Source organism: Pteropus medius, unplaced genomic scaffold, assembly GCF_902729225.1.
Source record: "Pteropus medius unplaced genomic scaffold, Ma_sr-lr_union100, whole genome shotgun sequence".
Taxonomy (NCBI): Eukaryota; Metazoa; Chordata; class Mammalia; order Chiroptera; family Pteropodidae; genus Pteropus; species Pteropus medius.
The window spans coordinates 853,073-871,823 of NW_024349803.1; the positions used below are offsets into that span (position 1 = coordinate 853,073).

An 18,751-nucleotide genomic window follows, 5' to 3' on the forward strand; every position below is an offset into this window, starting at 1 on the left:
GGGCACCCCCCCAGAGGCGGGGCGGTTTCCTGCCAATCACTGCCTGTTTGCCCTACCCCTGGCGCTGGCCCCGCAGCTTCGGGTAGGGGAGGTCGGGGAGGGGGGCGATAAAATGGCGCAGGGGGCGGAGTGAGGCGCGGTCTTTCGCCTAGGTTTCGGCCCGGCTTCCGGAGGTGAAGAGCGGAAAGGACGAGGGGGTCGGCATTCCCTGGCTGGGAGGGGGACGGGGGCGCCTGTTGCTTCTTCAAGGGGTTGCGCACGCCGTCCGCCCCTTTGAGGGGTTGGGAGGCCCTCACCCTGCTGGGAGAAGGGCTCGTTTTCGTTCCCGAGGTGATGGCGGCGGGAGGGGAAGAATTTTCCTGCCCCCACCCCCACGTTGGCGGGCGATAGGTGCCCCTCACCCTGCTGAAGAAAAGGGAGGCTGTTTGGCGGTCTGAGAGGCAGGGAGCTACGTCGGTTCTCCCTGCCCAGTAGGGGTGAGGGGAATGAATGTGTAGGTGGGTGGACGATGCCGCTGCCCCCTGCCCCACTCGGGGAAGGGTGTAGCTAGGGAGGAGATCGCGGTCTTTCCGCCGCGCCTGGATGTTGTGGGGAGGAGGTGACCCGCCCCTCGGGAGAGTGGGGGCTTTCGTCCTGCTGCGGTGTGGATGTGGGCAGCCATCCTCAGAAAGAGGGGTACCCACGCTAGACTGCGGACGGGCAGTTTTGCCCCTGCTGGGGGAGGGGTAGGGATCAAGCCCAAGCTTCTCCCGCCTTCCACGGGGAGGCGGGAATTCTTGGTCTTTTCGGAGGAGGGAAGAGGGAAGTGCGAAGGCCCTGCCCCGAGGCGATGCTGTGCTGCCGGCTGTTGTATTTCTAAAGGCGTGCAGGTCAGGCGGCATCCCTCGAAGGGTGGGATTGGGCCACCCTTTCTCCCGGCTCTCTAAAACTGGCGGCGCCGCCGGTTCCCTCCCTGGGCTAGAGGGAAGGTAGTTGGCACGCAGGGTGGGCCCTGGAGCGGGCCAAGAAGTGATTGAATTGCCCACCTGCTACCCCCACCTGACCTCCAGTTTCTTGTGGACGTGTTAGAGACTCCAAGCTTTAGAAAACCTAAATTATTTTTTAAAAAGAAACGCGGTGTTGCAGCTTAGTAATGTTTGGTCTCCTATGCCCATGTGGGAGTAGTCCTGGGGCCATTAAAAATGAAATGTTACTTAAAGCAGATGTTTCCAGCCTTGGATTTTTCTGTCCTACAGCGTTTCCAGTTACCTCAAAGAGGGTTGCACAAGTCTTACAGATAATTTCAGTTCACTTTGATTTTGTTTAAACGTTATGCCCCTTTTATGGAGTGGTAAAGCCTACTGAGTTCCTTTTGTGCAGTGTGCCTCACATGTATTGCATTTGGGAAAAGTTGGAAATCAAAGGCCAGTGGGAGAATTCTGTCCCTTGGAAATAATCCTTGCCCTTGGTCATATCTATCAGATCCAGTTTGGTAATTAATGGTCTTTGTTTTAGAGCCTTGAAAGAGGGATATGGGGTTGTCTGCCGTTGCCATTTTCAGTGGCCCGAATAAAGCTTTGTGCTCTAAGGCAAATAGGTTTCTTAGGTATGATAAAAATAGAAAGGGAACCAGTTTCTGAGGTTGCAACCAGGAGGTTAGAGAACAGAGCGAGGGCGTGGTAAACTGAAGTGTGAAGAAGGGGGTGGACAGATTAGACGTGGAAGGACAGAATAGGGTCACAGAGGGATGGGGAGCAGAGAAATTAAGAGACAGACTTGGGTGATGGGAAAAATATTCTTCCTTTAAAAATAAAGAGATCTTCATATTTTAGGTGGAGGTTACAAAGCAAGTGCCAAAAAAGGCAGGTGATGGTAGAATGGCAGAGAGATACTAAGGCTCTCTTGTGGAACTTCACTTTAGAACTTCAGTTTTATCAGAGATCCCCCACCCCCAATTCATTAAATATCAACTTTCATTAGTATAGGGCTTTTAGGTTTGGAGTGCTTTCATAAACATGCCCTCATTTGATCCTCATGATAATATGTGTTTGAAGTTAACCAAATAATTCCCCATTTTTCAGATGAGTGTTCTCATCTGTATTGAGGTTCAAAGATTTCATGTGAATTTCTGAGGTCTCTGAATTTTAATTTAGTTTCTCTTTACAAGATAATTCAGTGACCATTAATTTGCAGAATTTGCCTGATATTTCAGATGTCTGTACTGCCTGGTCTTTCGTGACAATGTGGTTGAATGCTGGGTTAAACTAGAAGAGATTAGAGCATACCAGATAATTTCTTAACAAGCAAGGACTAGGGAAATTCCTTACCAGTTTAGCACTCTTTTTTCCTACCATTCCTTTGCTTCTCTTTAGTCTCTTCAGGAGTCAAGGAGGTGATGAGGGTGGGGTGAAATAATAAGTAGAGCCACTACTTATTTAGCTTTTACATTGTGCTAAGCACTTTATATTCATGATCTCATTTATTTTTTCCAGCAACTCCTTGAGGTACTATGATGGTCCTTATTTTATAGGAGAGGACATTTGAAACCAGAATGTAATCATCATATCTTTCCCCACTAACATCTAATTTAAAATGTTTTTATTATCAAATATTTCAAGCATATAAAAATTATAGGAAGTGAGATAGTAATGAATACCATTATACTCACCATTCAGCTTTATCTTTTGTTGCCATGTTTTAGGTATTTTTTTTTCTTTTTTTAAGAAATAAAACATTACAGATAGAATTGAAGCTCTTATTCTTCCTTGTCATTCCTCTTCCCTCCCCACAACCAGAGGTAACCACTATCCTGGATTTGTTGTTTCTTATTCCTATGCATATTTTAATTTAATGACATATGTATGTATCCAAGTACAATTTTGGTATCATTTCTTTAACAAATAAATTACAAGGAAAATGTAAAATATATATATTAAAGTACAAGACCTGTCAGCCAATTGCCATGTATGGGCCTTATTTGGATACTGATTTTTTTAAAAATCTTTAAAAAATTATGACAATAATTGGAAATCTAAAGTGGATATTATATGATAAGGAATTCTTGTTATTTACAGATAAACTGATGTGATGCCTGGGATTTGCTTCAAAATAATCCGGTAAAGAGGGGAGGTGCATGGGGCAATATTAGCTATGGGCTGAAAGTTGTTGGGGCTGGGTAATGGGTATGTGGGAGTTTCATTATGCATTTACGTTATTTTTGTATGTTTTTAATTAAACTATTTAAAAATGAGGAAATAAAATTATGAAGAGAATGATTTGTACAAGTTAAAAATTATATGTGTATGGTATTTTGCAAGCTTTTGCTCCCAGACTTATTGAAGAGACACTCAGAAGAGCCAGTCCTGTGCTCCTGGACGTTGTGTGGCATAGGAATTGATGCTTTCAGTGGTTGTGAAGGATATTGATTGGTTTTCTGGGTGCACAGTATAGTAATGATATTTTTCTTCCAGTGAAGTTAGATCACATTCAGGGGTATTTCTCTTGTTCTTCCATTCTGGCTGGGAAGTCAAGGGAAGGCTTTGCATAATAAGGTGGCTTAAATTATTTTTGCCAAGGCACCAAAATCTTTCATATACATTAGAGAATGTAGTGAATGTAGAAGGCTTTCCCATTTGCTGACTGACCCTGGGCAAGGGTGATTGGGAAAAAAAAACAAAACAAAAACAAGAAAAAACATTGCCTTTGGATCTTTGTTCAACAATTACTAGTTTTGTGTACTTGGTTGTTACTTTATTCCTCCAAACTTTAGTTTCGCAAGGGTGAAAATCTATTGAACTCTTCATTTGATCAAGCAGGTGCTTGGACTAGACCTTTTGGAAGGAGTTGGAGTGAGAGTGGGGGTATTGGCTCAAAAAGGGCTTCTCAGAAATGTTGCTGCTTAACCCCAGTGCCTGTGATACTTGTGCTTGACAGCCACAGACTTTAGGTAAAAAAATTTTTTTCCAAAAGTAAACTTTGTTTCTTACTGCTTCAGAAAGAAATAACTATAAAAAGTTCAGTCCTTGGGTAGAGAAATTACTTTTCTTTCCATAGAGGCACCTGCTTCAGTGCCTGGAACTCTCTCACAACAGTTGCTGGTAAAATAAGAGAAAAAAATCAGCAGCTGTAAGTTTAAGACACATCAGCCATTTGCAATGTATGGACCTTATTTGGTCCATTTGCAATGTTTGGACCAATTCCAATGTATGGACCTTCATTTCTTTGGTAAGATCTGTTACAGAATTAAGTTGTAGGATTAAATTGGAGTTGTAAAATAACTCATAGTGCCTGCTTTATAATAGGTGCTTAATATTTCTTCCCTTTTTGTCCCACTTCATTTCTAAGATGAGTAAGTTGAACTAGTTTCCTTCTTTTTCCTTTTATTTATTCCTCCCCCAGTTTTGTATTAGTTTAAGGTGTATAACATAATGGTTTGATATATGTACATATTGTGATATGATCACCACAATAAGTTTAGTTAACATATATAAGATAGTTCTCATTTTTTTCTTATGAGAACTTTTAAGATCTATTAACAACTTTCAGGAATAAAATACAGTATTGTTAACTGTAGTCACCATGCTGTGCATTACAAATTTTAAAATTCTGTAATCCCTACCTTTCTTTTTCTCCAGAACTTTATTTCCATACCATTTTATATTTCCTCATATTGGTGTATATCTTTAAATGTTGTCTCACTGGCAAGATTATACATTCCTTGAGGGTGGAAACCACATCTTTATTTCTTAGAAATCATATAGAAACCTATTATCTAGCTTAGTGCCGTGTGATGATAGCTCGGGAATGTTTTCTGAAAGAATGCACAAACTAAAGCTAAAATTCGGGGTGTGGTATGGAGGGAACTAGAGAGGGGAAAATTCACAGTTAAAGGACTATAAGAAATTTTCCAAATTATTGAGTTTAGTGTTTAAGCGTTTCTTGTAGCTTCTCACATGTTACATGTGATAGCTTTCTATCACCTTTCCCATCTGGAAAATAATTACAGATCAATCATTAGCTGTTTAAAAACTAGGTTTTAGTTAAACAAGTAATATATAAATATTCAAGTAGAAAAGTTAAGTATTACTGACTAAATGCTCCCCTTGACTTCTCTCAGTCTCCCCACAGGTGATAGCATTCATCAATTTTGTGTTTGTGTTTTTTAGACTCGTTCTTTGCATTTATATATATATTGAAAATGAAACTTTTGTATGTGTGGTCATGATTAACTTTTAGATCTTGGTGAAATTAGACATTGCCTAGTCTCCATTTTCCATCTCTTCCCCATTTTATAAATGAGGAAGCAAGTCCAAATGGTTAAGTTGGCTTGCCCAAATTATCATAGCTTGTTATTGACAGAACCACGACTACAATCCAAGTCTTTGGACTCCCAAGCCAGTATTCATCCTACTAGAGCAAATGATACTCTCAAGAAAGTAAATTATTGCAACAAAACTAGTTCCTTGGTTGCATAATTTTTCCTCTGAAGGATGTTCTTGACTCAAAATCCAACTTTCTGGTATTTAAAAAAAAATCAAGATCAAAATTAATACATGGAGCACCTTAAAGCATAATACAGTTGACTTTGTAATTAGTGGAGTTGAAAGTGATGAGAAGATCCTCTAATTTTCTTTATGCCTGCAGGAAGGTGGGAGTCAATCATTTTGACAAGTCTCCTGAAAGGAACAGCTAGCAGGAGCTGAAACCTTTTTCCATTTGGTCTCGTGGCAAAGGCAGAGATCATGCCAGCAGCTCCACACAGTATGGAAGACAATTCTTGTGTTCTTAAAGTTTATTATTATTTTTTGAATTTCACAAGTAATATGTTTGTTTTTCTAAAAAGTGTAAACTGAAAATTTAAACATTTTACATAATATATATTTGTCTTGTTGGTATGTGGTGGATATTATTCCATGACAGTATATTACAGGTCTACTTCATTGTGTATTTAAATACTGTAGTCCCCACTTATCCACAGAGGATATGTTCCAGGACCCCTACTGGATGCCTGAAACTGCAGATAGTACTTAACCCTCTGTATACTATGTTTTTTCCTATATATACATTCTTTTTCACTTAAAGGAAGCACTTTACAGTTCTCTTTACGATACTTGAATTGCCAACATCATTATTGTGCTCTGGGGCCATTATTAAAATAAGGGCGACTTGAGCACAAGCACTGTGATACCATGACAGTTGATCTGATAACAGATGGCTACTAAGTGACTAATGGGAAGGTAGTGTACACAGCATGGATATATACTGGGCAAAGGGATGTTCATGTTCTGGACAGGACAGTGGGATGGTGTGAGATTGGTCATGCTGCTCAGAACGGTGTGTGATTTAAAACTTAAGAATTGTTTATTTTTGTAATTTTCTATTTAACATTTTTGAAACTTGCTTGACTTTGGGTAACTGAAACCTCAGGTAGCTGAAACAGTGAAAAGTGAAACAGCAGATAAGGAGAGACTACTATAGGTGTAAATAGTATATAGCTTGAATGTACCATGATTTTACTGTACTGTTCTGGTGATGGACAATTATGTTGTCTCCAGTATTTGGCTATTTTGCATAATGCTGCTTTGGACATCCTTATAAATATATCCATGTGCATTTGTATGGGTATTTCGGTAGGTTAAACTTCCAGAAGTGAAATTACTGGGTCCAATGGTACTGCCAAATTACTCTCCACAAAATATTGTGCTGACTTATATCCTCACTGATAGTGTATAGGGTGCTTTTTCTCACATCCCCACCAACCTAGATTATCATGTCATCTTAAGTGTTACCATATTGATTGGAAAAAAAGTATCTGATTATTCTGATATGGATTTCCATGTTTCTGGTGAGGTTAAATATTTTTACATGATTTTTTATGTTACAGGTCACAGTGCAATTTGAAATATTAAGATGCCACCATTCTATAGAGCAGATTAGAGTTGGTAAAAGTTATTTCCTGTTCCTCAGCAAAACCGCCTTTTATTTCTCCAGATATGATGTGCTCACTAATGCCTTCTGAACAGTCTTCTGGTACCTCTGTCTTGCCTAAAGACAATGCTCCATTTTCTTGGGATTCCTCAGATGAGGATGAATTGGATGACTCCTTGCTGGAGTTGTCTGATGGAGAAGAAGATGATGACCATCTCAGTTTCACGGAGGAAGAGATTCAGGAGCTATTGAAGGATGATGACCAATCAAATAAGCACTTTTCTTGTGGAGGAGGGTTGCTTAAAGATGACAGCAGTCATGTTGAGAAGGGAAGGAGAGAAAGTCAAATTCTGCCTGACACTCCACAAGAGAAAAATTTGTTGTACAGTTTGGGACCAGTAGCTGAGACTCCCGGCCTCTTCAAATTACCTCAACTAAGTACATCAGTTGGTAGTGGACCAACTCCTACTAAACCATTAAACAGACACTCTGTACTAGAAAAGCATCCGGTAAAATTAACAGTTGTTGCACCATTTGATCCAACAGTTTGTGATGCTGTGCTTGATAAGGACAAGACTGATACCTCCAAAGATATTGAAAAACCCTCTCCCCTTGGAGAAGAGATGAGAGAAGATGGTCTTAGCCCAAATAAGAGCAAACTTTGCACTGAATCTGAAGAGATCAGCCTTGATAACTCTACCTGGGATGGGCCTCTGCTCCCTTCTCCAAACAATAACTTTCAACAAACTGCCTCTGATAAAAGTATGCCTGACAGTAAGAAACTTAAACCTGTATCCTCTCAGATCTTGAACCATTCAGAGACTCCTAATATGGGGTCATCCTGGAGAAATGGATCACATAAATCAAGTTGTGAGATGAAGTATCCAGTCGTTTCCAGCTCATCAAACAACGTAAGTATATTATTTCAAGATGAATAGAAAAACATTTTCATTCAGAAGCTGAATAGCAGAGCTTTGTATTTAGACAAATTGGGGTTTGAATCCTGTCGAGCACTGACACCCTTAACAAATTGTTTAGCGCCTCTCTTCCTTCACATTTCTTATCTATAAGTTGGAATAAATAATATTTCATGATATAGTAAAGATTAATAAAATAATATATTAACAGTAATGCACATGATATTAAATTATTACTTATTGAATAATTACAGATGATTTTACTGTTATTTTTCCTTTGGGCTGTAGCCTAAGTCTCAATCTTTAGTTATATTGCTGTATGAGATATAGCACCAGCTCTGAGTTAGCCTTGGAAGAGCTGAAAAATCTTGGACAATTTACTTAACCTCTTTGAGCCTGATTCCCTTTCTGCCAAATGTGATTAATAACCCCTACTGCTTAGGGTTCTTTTTTTTCCTTAAGATTACAGTCACCAATCTCAGTTAAAGCACCCACCATTGTTCTTGGTATACAGTTGGGGGGTCAAGGATAAATTTTGAGGCCTTTAGTTTAAGAATATTTTCATAAATAGTATGCTCAGTTATTATAACTAAGGATCATCTTTCCTTCTGCTCTGAAAAAAAAGCAGGATGTTCTTGACAAGGATTCTGGGAAACTGAAAGCCCCTGAGAGAAGACTAGGCAAAGTCATTCCTGTTCTGCAAGCCAAAACGAGGTAACAGTATAATGAAATATTCTAGTTTCTTTTGGTTCTCTTGAATTTCTTTCTTTCCCTCCTCAGTTTCCTTGTAGTGTGGACAAAAAACTCTGTACCAAGAGCAAGCATACTTGAAGTTTTAGGACCACCAATAGCCAGCTGTGTGACCTTGGGCAAGTCAAATAATCTCTGAACTCAGTTTATCAATAAAACAAGGCTAATGATGCCTTCTCGGCTGCCTCACAGGATTATTTTGAAGAGCAAAAAAGACGTTATTGAAAGCACTGTGTAAACGCAAGATTTCTTTTCCTATGTTTGGGAAAGCCTGATCACATATGGTAGGAGGTTAGAATAATTTTTAACAAAATTGTTAAAATATAACTAGAAAAGCATTTAGTTATCTCTCCCAACTTGCATACAACTGTCCTTGGGGAAAAATTTTTATAGAGGTTGAAGATTTGGGTCACCTTTTCAATCTATGCTCTTGTTGCCAGGAGATGGCAGTGTCTCTACGTGGGCCTTTTCAGTTAGCAAAGCTGTTTTTTAGGTTAAGCCACATTGGCTTCGTTACAATAAGATTTTTAAAAAGAATCTTTGATTACACAGATAATACATTTATTCTGCTTTTGAAAATTTAAAATATAAGGCTAAAATCCCCTTTGACTATCACCTCAATTCTCGTTTTGTTTTGTTTTTCTTTGTTTGCAGAATTTAAGGGAAACTAAATTGCTTACAATGGAAATTATACCATAGAACACAAGCCAGGCTACTTGGAACAGTAATAAATTGACTTTCTCAATATTCTCATCCACAGACTCCTCAGTATAGTACAGTCAGTATGAGCAAGGGCCAGGCATTGTTCTTGCCAAGGTCACCAATGTTCTAACTGCCAGATTCAGCTGTTTGTTTTGTTTGGTTTTGGTTTTTGGAGTTTTTTTTTTTTTTGGTCCTTATCAGTTTTTCTGTGGCTTTATGAAGTTAGCTATTTTCTGACTAACCTTGAATTACTCAACAAACTCTTGAGATACTAGGTAGTCTTCACTTTCCTATGCCTTGTTAATGGGAGATTGTATATATTTCTCCTTTTTTCTCTCAATTCCATATTTTATTTTAGCTTCATATTATGTGACTAACATTATTTTCTGTCACTGGTTCTTCGTATTTTGCCTCTGGAAGTTCTAATTGATTAGCAGTATATAACTTCTCTCAAGAAAGCATTATACTCATGATTCTAATGGACTGTTTTTTTCTCCTGGTTTGTTTTGTTCAAGGACTAATGTGCCGACATTTTCACAATCAGATCTAGAACAGAAGAAGCAAATTTATCTCAAGAATGTCTTTGCTCATATAGAAGGCCCAGTGGACTCTAATAACCAAGGTAACACGGTAACCAAATAATAGCATGTAAAAATGTGATGGGACGTTTTTTTCCCAGTGTAATATAGCTTAAACTGGGAGATTATTTTGAATTTTCTTAACCAATAAGAAAGATAACTTTCTTCCCAAAATTTTCACTTTAAGGAATTGCCTACCCAAATGCTCCTCAAAGTGGCTGGGCTAACCAGTATTAGGGGTCCAAAGAGACTCATACCAGTACATTAAGAGTACCTTCCCATGGCTGAGAGCTATAACCAGAACGGTACTTTTTTGCTAGGGATTTTTTGTCTGAAAAGTAGTCGAGGTGGATGATCAGGCACTCCTTAATAATCATTGATTTTTATTTGGAATTGTTTATTTTTCCTATTGTCTTTAGCATTTAAATGTAAAAAAGCAGGCATTTCAAATTCCATCCCGCATCTTGGCATCTAAATAAAAGCTCTCGAAAGGCTTTGGCTACCTTGAGATTCTTCAGGCCTAGTCATCCCTAGTTCATTAAAACCTATTGCAAACCAAACTGGCTAGATTCTTTCTCCAGTCCTCAAGAGACTATAGTTCATGTTATCATTCATCCAGAACTATTGGCTGATGGGAAAACAACTAAAAAACTTGTGGGCTGTACCGAAGGTGCATTGGTTAGATATGTTAGAGAGTTAGACATGAGTGATGGGAACAAAGGAATGAAGGCTCAGCCCAGAGACCACCCAAAGACTGCCCAAAGAACACCCCATTTGTAGTTAAAGAATCACTCCTGCATCCTGAGAGAGAAAGGACCGGAGGGCCATAAATGTATAGCTGGTTTAATCCGGCCACAGACACTTGTGCAGAAGGTCATACCCTAACCTGCCCACAACTTCAGCCTCATCATACCATCATTATAATATTATTCCTGTGCCTATAAGTTCGTGAATCTAATTATAACAGATTGAATTCTGGGTAACTGCATGCACATTAGGCAGGGAGTTATATAGCAGTCAAATGTCCATCAGAATTACTTCACGTGCCAGTCATTTAGGAACGCCTTTGTAACCACCCATTGTGGCCATAATAGACTTTCCCAGAGAGGATTGTTACAGCCCTCTTTGCTGAGAATCCGCTCTTCCCTTGGAGCATACTCTATTTTTATCTTTTCACTTCCCAAAGTTCACAGGGCTACAGCCTTCCTTAATGTGGCCTGTCTCCTTCTAAAATATGCTTGTAATAAATCTTTTTAGAAATCTCGCTGACCTGTAATTCTTTGCTGCGTTGGCAGTGAAGAACTGAGAACCACCCCATGCCGCTGGGGCAACGCCAGAGTTCAGATTGCCCCATTGATAACAGAAAGATACTGATAAAAGAATTCCTTCTCACAAAGATCTGTCATCTGTAGCTTCTTTATTCATTCAGCAAACCTTTCTTGAGTACTTTCAGTAGTGCTAGGTTTGAAGATTAGGGATTGGAAATGTAAAGAGAAGTAAAGTATGATCTTGGCCCTCTGGGAATTGATAGTCCGGAGAAGGAAAAGATAATTACACTGCAATATTGTTTACTGCTCTAATAGAGTTATGTATGATGTACAGTAGGAGCAGGAAAGAGCCCTTCTGTTTGTGTTTGGGGAGAGCGAAAATGGGGAAAGAGAATGCTCTAGGTAGGCTCCACAGAGAAGATAATTAGTTCAATTATTCCAAGATCACTAAGGAGAGTTTTAGAAGAATTTTTTGGCCAAAGATAAGAGGAATCTCCCCTTTCTTTGACATATCTTGAATTATTTAGTAGTTTTTTGTTTTGTTTTGTTTTATAAAGCTGTGAGTGAAAGGTTTATAACTCTTGAAACATTGGTCAGAACTTTTTATTCCTGGTCCTTTTGTTTTTTACTCAGATATTTCATTAAGCAGTCAGATACTACTTATACTGATTGCTCAGCCCTCTATTTGTGAGATCTCTTTGTTTGAACTATTTTAAAGGTCTGGAAGAACTAAAGACTCCCCCCGCCGACCACCCTCCCACACTATCCAGGTCATTGGAGGAGCAGATTAAAAGAAGTTTGTCTATATTCAGCCTCTTTAAGAAGCTTGATCATTGCTTTTTCCTCCATGAGGTGACTTTCTTTTATATCCTAGGCAGTTGACACTGACATATCCAGTTACATTTTTCTTTCTCATTTGGGGCATTTAGAAAAAAACATTTCACAAGAAAAGCAATGAGCAGGCGCTTATTTATAGCATCTTTTTCATTGTCTTATCCTATTTAGCAGTCTCTTTCCCATTTTATCACAACAATCTAATCTATATCCCATAAGGAACAGATAGAATAACTAGTATAGAGGAAAGGCAGCATATTTTAGTAGTTGGGAGTGTAAAGTCTAGACAACTTCTGGATTCATATCTAAGCACCATTGCTTACTGGCTGTGTGACCTCGGACCAATAAAAACTCAGTTTTCTCATTTGTAAAATAGGGGTAATAACGAGACTTAGCTTTTGTGAAAACAATACACGTAAGTACAAGTATAATGCATGAAACAGCACCTAGCCATAATAACTAACAATATTTATTGACTACTTAGTATTATTAGCAAGAAAGCGTATTTTTCATATTGAGAATTTTATAGGTAAAATAGTATGATGTCAAGTGTTTGTTTTTAAATCTTAAAAACAAAAACAAAAAACCCAGCCTGGAAAATTAGAAGAAACAGCTTTAACAAAATGTTGATAAATGAAGCTTAGTGATGGGTATGTGGGGGTTCATTATACTATTATACACTTGTGTGTTTTTGAAATTTTCCATAATAAAAGATTATTTTTTAAAAGGTGCATCTTTTAGGAGATTCTTTTTTGACAGTTGAATATTTTAAGAATTTTCAACATTACCATTTCTAAAAATTTCACAGGCTTCCAGTGCTTGCTTCTGTCTTCCAGGAACCCAGTGTGATAGTAAGTTCGTGTGTCACTTCCCACTGCCCAGTATTCATATATCCAAAATTTAAAGATTTTGTATACCATTTTGCAGTGGTGACGGGGGCATAGTCTTCATCTCTTCTCTGTTTATATATAAAGAGGGAACATGTTTAGTGCTATTTCAACTTGACAAAGTATAACTTTTCAAGTTCTTTAATAGATGTAGAGAAATTAGTAGGGAACAGAGTCCAGTGTAGTTCCTGCCAATTCAGTTTGAATCCTCTCCATTGGGTTAATCATCTTCTTTCATTTTATCAATAATGTATATATTACTGATTCAAAATATAATAATATAAATCATCCTTTAACTCTGTTGTTCTGATACAGATGTAATCTCTTTTTAGTTTAGTGCCATGTGGTTCTTTAATAGCATTTACAAAGAACTACCAGCCACTACCTGACATCCCAGCTAATGGACAACTTTATATGAAATTATAAGTTCTTAGAGTAGAAAAAGGACCATTAATATCTTCTCATTAGTCTTCTAACACATAAATCTATTCCACGTATCTTTGCCAGGTGACCATTTAGCCTTTGCTTAGAGTTCTAATCGTGCAAAACTCATTGCCTCATGAAGGAGGTCATTCATTGCTTTCAAAGTTCTAGTTGTTAGAAAGTTATTCCTTACTTTGAGCCAAACTCTACTTCCCTGTAATTTCTAGTGGTAGTTCCTAGTTCTGCCCTCTAGGATCACAAAAAGTAACTACTCTCTTCTTTTTACTTAAGGTGTTTTAAAGACTTTACCATGTTAAATATCTCAGATTAAGATTTTTAATGATTACAAAGTATTATATAATTTATTATTTCATCTTGGATAATTAGATTGTGTCCATTTTCATTGGTAATGCAGCAGTGAACATTCTGGTCAATAAATGTTTATGTACAACTCTTATTTCTATAGGATGAATGCCTAGAAGTGGAGTTGCTGGGTAAAGTATATAAACATTTTAAAAACTTTTGTTACATGTTACCAGATTGTCCTGCCCCCACAAATTGTATTTTTTATTGTCACAATTTGATAGGTAAATTTTAACATATTTTGTTCTAATAGTGAGGTTAAACATTTTTTATATGTTTATTGCCAGTTTATATTCATAATTTCTTAAAATCATCTAATATCCACACCATATTCCAGTTTCCCCAGTCCCAAAAATGTCTCGTAAATTGTTAAAACAGGATCTAATCAAGGTTCACGTGTTTAACTATTGTCTCCTTAGTCTCTCTTAATATAGGTCACTGGTTTTGTAGATTGTCCCACATTTTGAATTGTTTGTTTCCTTGTGGTGTCATTTAATTTGTTCTGCTATCACCTGTATTTCCTGTAAACTGGAAGTTGGGTCTAGAGGTGGGAGTCGATTCAGATTAAGCATTTTTGGCTGGAATAATTCATAGATACTGTTGTCTATTCATCCTGTATCAAATTAGGAGGTACCACCTAATAATAGGTTGTTCCACTAATAGTGATGCTAAGTTTGATCACTTTATTAAAGCGTTAACTGTCACATTTCTCCATCGTAAGGTACATTTCCCTTTTGTAATTAGTAAGTCATCTGTGGGGTGATACTTTCGTACCATTTGAATATCCCATTCCACAGCAATTCACCTAATGTTTTGAGTAGTCATCGATGATCCTTATCTGAATCGGCTGCTACATAGAGAGTTGGGTAGAAAATGCTGATTTTCTAAATCTATCGTTTCTTCTACAATTATTAGCTAGCATTCTTTATAAAGATTTTTTTTTAATATAACTGTTGATTCATGGATTTTTTTACATCAGTGTATTATAATCAATTATAGTTACTATTCTTTTTGATTTGTCCCAGATTTGACTCATGCGATCTCTTTTAAGTGGGCTCCTGTGTCTTCTGACATGACCCTATTAATCTTTTTTTTTAATTGTTGGAGGTAAACATAACATTTACCTTCTTAACCATTTTTAAGTATATAGTTCAGTAGTGTTTATTCACATCATTATGAAACATCTCTAGAAATTTTTTATCTGTACAATCTCAAACTCTCTACCCATTAAAAAAACAACTAATCTTTTTCCCTTCCCCAAAGCTCCTGGTAACCACTATTGTACTTTGTTTCTATGAATTTGACTACTTTAGATACCTCGTATAAGTGGAATCATACATTACTTGTCGTTTTGTGACTGGCTTATTTCACTTAGGATTTTTGGATTTCCTCAAGGTTCATTCACAGTGTGCCAGAATTTCTTTCCTCTTTGTGACTGAATAATATCTCATTGTATGTATGTACCACATTTTGTTTATCCATTTACCCTTCATTGGACATTTGGGTCTCTTTAACCTCTTGGCTATTGTGAATAGTGCTGCTATGAACATGGGTGTGAAGGTAACTCTTGACGATCTTGCTTTCAATTCTTTTGGATATGTACCCAGAAGTGGGATTGCTGGATCATATATGGTAGTTCTACTTTTAATTTTTCGAGGAAACTCCATACTGTTTGACATAGTGGTTGCACTATTTTACAACTCCACCAACAATGCCTAGGGGTTCCAATTTCTTTACATCTCTGCCAACACTTGTTATTGTATGTTTTCTGATAGTAGCTATTCTAATGGTTGTATTAAAACTTAAGTAAATATTGTTGACCGCAAAGCCAGTAGTATACTATGGTTTCATTTTCTTTCCTGAATCATTTTTATTTTTAAAAATACGAATGAATTCATCCTTAAATTTTTTACAAATGCAACTTAAATCCTTATCAGTGTTCCCACCTGCCCCTCCCGCAAATGCTCAAACATACGCAGTGATCTATAAATTCCTTTTTAAATTTTTCCCGGAGACCTTCTTTGTAGAGCTGTCTGTATTATTGTTGCAATCTGCACTGCCTGTTCTCTAGGCTTGCTACAGAGCCATCATCCTAGTATTTATCTTTGCTACCTTCCTAGGTTGAATCCTATTTCCTGGATCCCATTCCTTCCTTTCTTAATCTTTTGTTTTAGTGGTGCACATCCTCTGAGAATTTCTGAAAAATGGTGCTTGGAGATAAATTTTGGGAGCCTCTCCATATCCGAAATGTCTTTATTCTATTTTCACACTTGATTGACAGTTTGGTAGAGAATTCTAGATTGAAAATCATTTTTCTTCAGAATTTTGAAGACATACATCCGGTGTTGCTCTGAACTCTGGTACCAATTTCGTTTTTATTCCTTTATGTGTCATCTGTCTTTTTGTCTCTGGAAGTTCATGGAGTCTTCTCTATTGTATTTTGAAAATTTGTACTAATTATTGAGATACCTTAATGCACGTCTTCCTTTTTCTTTATCTTTCCATTCTTTATGCTAGGTACTCAGTTGGGCCTTTTAATCTGGGCATGTATCTCTCAGTTCTAAGAATTTCTTCTATTTCTTACATAATTGTTTCTCCCATATAATCTTTTCTCTCTTCAAGGAACTGCAAATAGTTACTGAAAGGATTCATCTTCTAAGTCTCTTATCTTTTCTCTCCTTGTTCTGCCTCTTTTAATTCTACTTTCTGGGATAGTTTCTCTTCTTTTATTGACTTCTTTATTTTTACATTCACATATATGACTTCCAAGAGTTCTTTCCTGTTTTGTTCTCTTTCACATGTTCTTATTTTATGAACCGATTTCTTAGCTGTCTCAGGATCTTTTTTTTTTTTTAGTTAAAATACAACAAAATGCACAGATTTATTAAGTATACAATCTGTTGGATTTTGAGATATACGTACACCTATGAAATTATCACTGCAATGAAGATAACATACCACACTCAAAAGTTTCTTTGTGCCCCTTTGTAATTCCTCCCTTCAGCCTTACCTTACTCCCTTCAATCCCCATGCAACCACTGATGTGCTGTCACTATAAATTAGTTTGTAATTTCCAGAGTTTTATATAAATGGAATCATGTAATATATACTCTTTTTGAACCTGTCTTCTTTCTCGAATCATAATTTTGAAATTTATCATTTTGTTGGTGGGCTTATTTTTTATTGCTAAGTAGTATTCCATTATATAGCTGTACAATTTGTTTATCCATTCACTTATCAATGGATATTTGGGTTCTTTCCAATTTTTGACTATTGTAAATATAGCTATTATGAACATTTATGTACAAATCTTTATATGGCTATGCTTTCATTTCTTGAGCAAATATGTAGGAGTAAAATGACTGTGTCATATGGTAGATCTATGTCTAACTTTTAAGAAACTACCACACTCTTTCAATGTGGTTGTATCATTTTATATTCTCACAAACAGTGTATGAATTCAAGTTCCTCCTATTCTCCTATCCTCCTATTATTGCTAGTATATAGAAATTTACTTGATTTTTGTACATTGATCTTATATTCTACAGCCTTGCTAAATTTACTTTCTAGTTTTGGTACCTTTTTTGTGGATTCTTTAAGGTTCTACATATACAATCATGTCATCTTTTATTTACTTTTCTTGCCTTATTGCACTGTTTAGAACCTCTAGTTCAATGTCGAATACAGGTAATACAAGTAACTTGTTGCTGGTCTTAGGAGGAAAACAATCTTTTATTATTAATTATCATGTTACTTATAGGTTTCTCTTGAATACTCTATCAACTTGAGGATGTTCCTTCCTATATATAGTTTTAATTTTTATTAGATTTTGGATTTTGTTAAATACTTTTCTCTGCATCTACTGAGATCATCATATAGTTTTTTAAGTCTATTAATTAGAATTATGATTTTTCAGTGTTAAACCAATCATATTCCCAGTCATATATTCCATGCTAGGTCTTAAAGTATTATTCTTATAATAATAGTGTTGGGTTGATGCATTTTTGCATCTATCTTCATAAGGGATATTTATTGGTCTGTATTTTTCTTGTAATCTTATTGTCTGGTCTTAGTATCAAAGGAATGCTGGCTTCATGGAATGAATTGGGAACTGTTCCCACCTCTCCAGTTTTCTGGAAGAGTTTACGGAAGAATTGATCTCTATTGAGTGAGTTGGTAGTCTTTCAAGGAATTATTTCATCTAAGTTGTTAAATGCATTGGCATAAAGTTAATATTCCCTTATTAGCCTTTTATATAGTATCTATAGTGATGTCGTCTTTACTATTCTTGGTATTGGTAGTCTGTATTTGCTCTTCTAATCAGTCTGGCTAAAAGTTTTATAAATATTATTAATCTTTAAAAAAAAAAAACCAAAGAACAAAAAAACCCCAGCTTTTGTTTCATTGATTTTTCTCTTTTTCTGTTTTCTGTTTCATTGATTTCCATTCTGACATTTATTTCCTTTTTTCTGCTTACCTGAGTTTCATTTACTCTTTCTTGTTTCTTTAATGGTTGCTAAGATCATTGACCTTTCTTTTCTAATTTAGTGAGGGACGTTAGCAAAGAAGATAAACTCATGCAGCCAACTTATGTTTATCTAGAAGTATACCTTGACTTTTTTTTAAATCAACTTCATTGAGGTATACATTACATTCACTAATATGCACCCATTTTAAGTATACATTTTAGTGAGTTTTGACAAATTTATATACCTGTTAAATCACGACCATCAAATTCATAGAACATTCCCACTACCCCAGAAATTTCCCTTATGCTCCATCCTAGTCAGTCTGTTTCTGTCCTTGCTTCAGCCCTGGCTAAGACTCAAATTTCTTTTTGGTCACTATAGATTAGATTCGTTTTTAGCTCTAGAGTTTCATGTAAATGAAATCATGCAGTAAGTGCTCTTTAGTGTTTGGCCTCTTTTATTTGGAATAAATTTTTAAATATTCATCATGTTGTTGCATGTATCAGTAATTCTATACTTTTACTGCTGAATTTTTCCTCGTATACCATAGTTTAGTCATTTGTTGATGGACATTTGTTTCTAGTTTTTGACTATTAATAATAAAGCATCTATGAATATTCATATATAGCTTTTTGTGTGGACATGTGTTTTCAT

General features: G+C 36.7%; 1 protein-coding gene across 25 annotated transcripts in view; it reads left to right on the top strand.

The window, feature by feature from the left end:
* Window positions 1-63: 63 nt before the first annotated feature.
* S100PBP (S100P binding protein) overlaps window positions 64-18,751 on the top strand; it is a 31,781-nt gene continuing 13,093 nt past the window's right edge. The window contains exons 1-7 of one of the 25 annotated variants that reach the window (XM_039836946.1): window positions 97-173; window positions 3,054-3,095; window positions 3,795-3,925; window positions 5,623-5,739; window positions 6,970-7,817; window positions 8,449-8,537; window positions 9,791-9,897. In XM_039836946.1, coding sequence (XP_039692880.1) covers window positions 5,721-5,739; window positions 6,970-7,817; window positions 8,449-8,537; window positions 9,791-9,897 — 1,063 coding nt within the window. In that variant the 5' untranslated portion in view covers window positions 97-173; window positions 3,054-3,095; window positions 3,795-3,925; window positions 5,623-5,720. The other 24 variants (XM_039836949.1, XM_039836950.1, XM_039836951.1 and 21 more) reach the window with 24 other exon arrangements.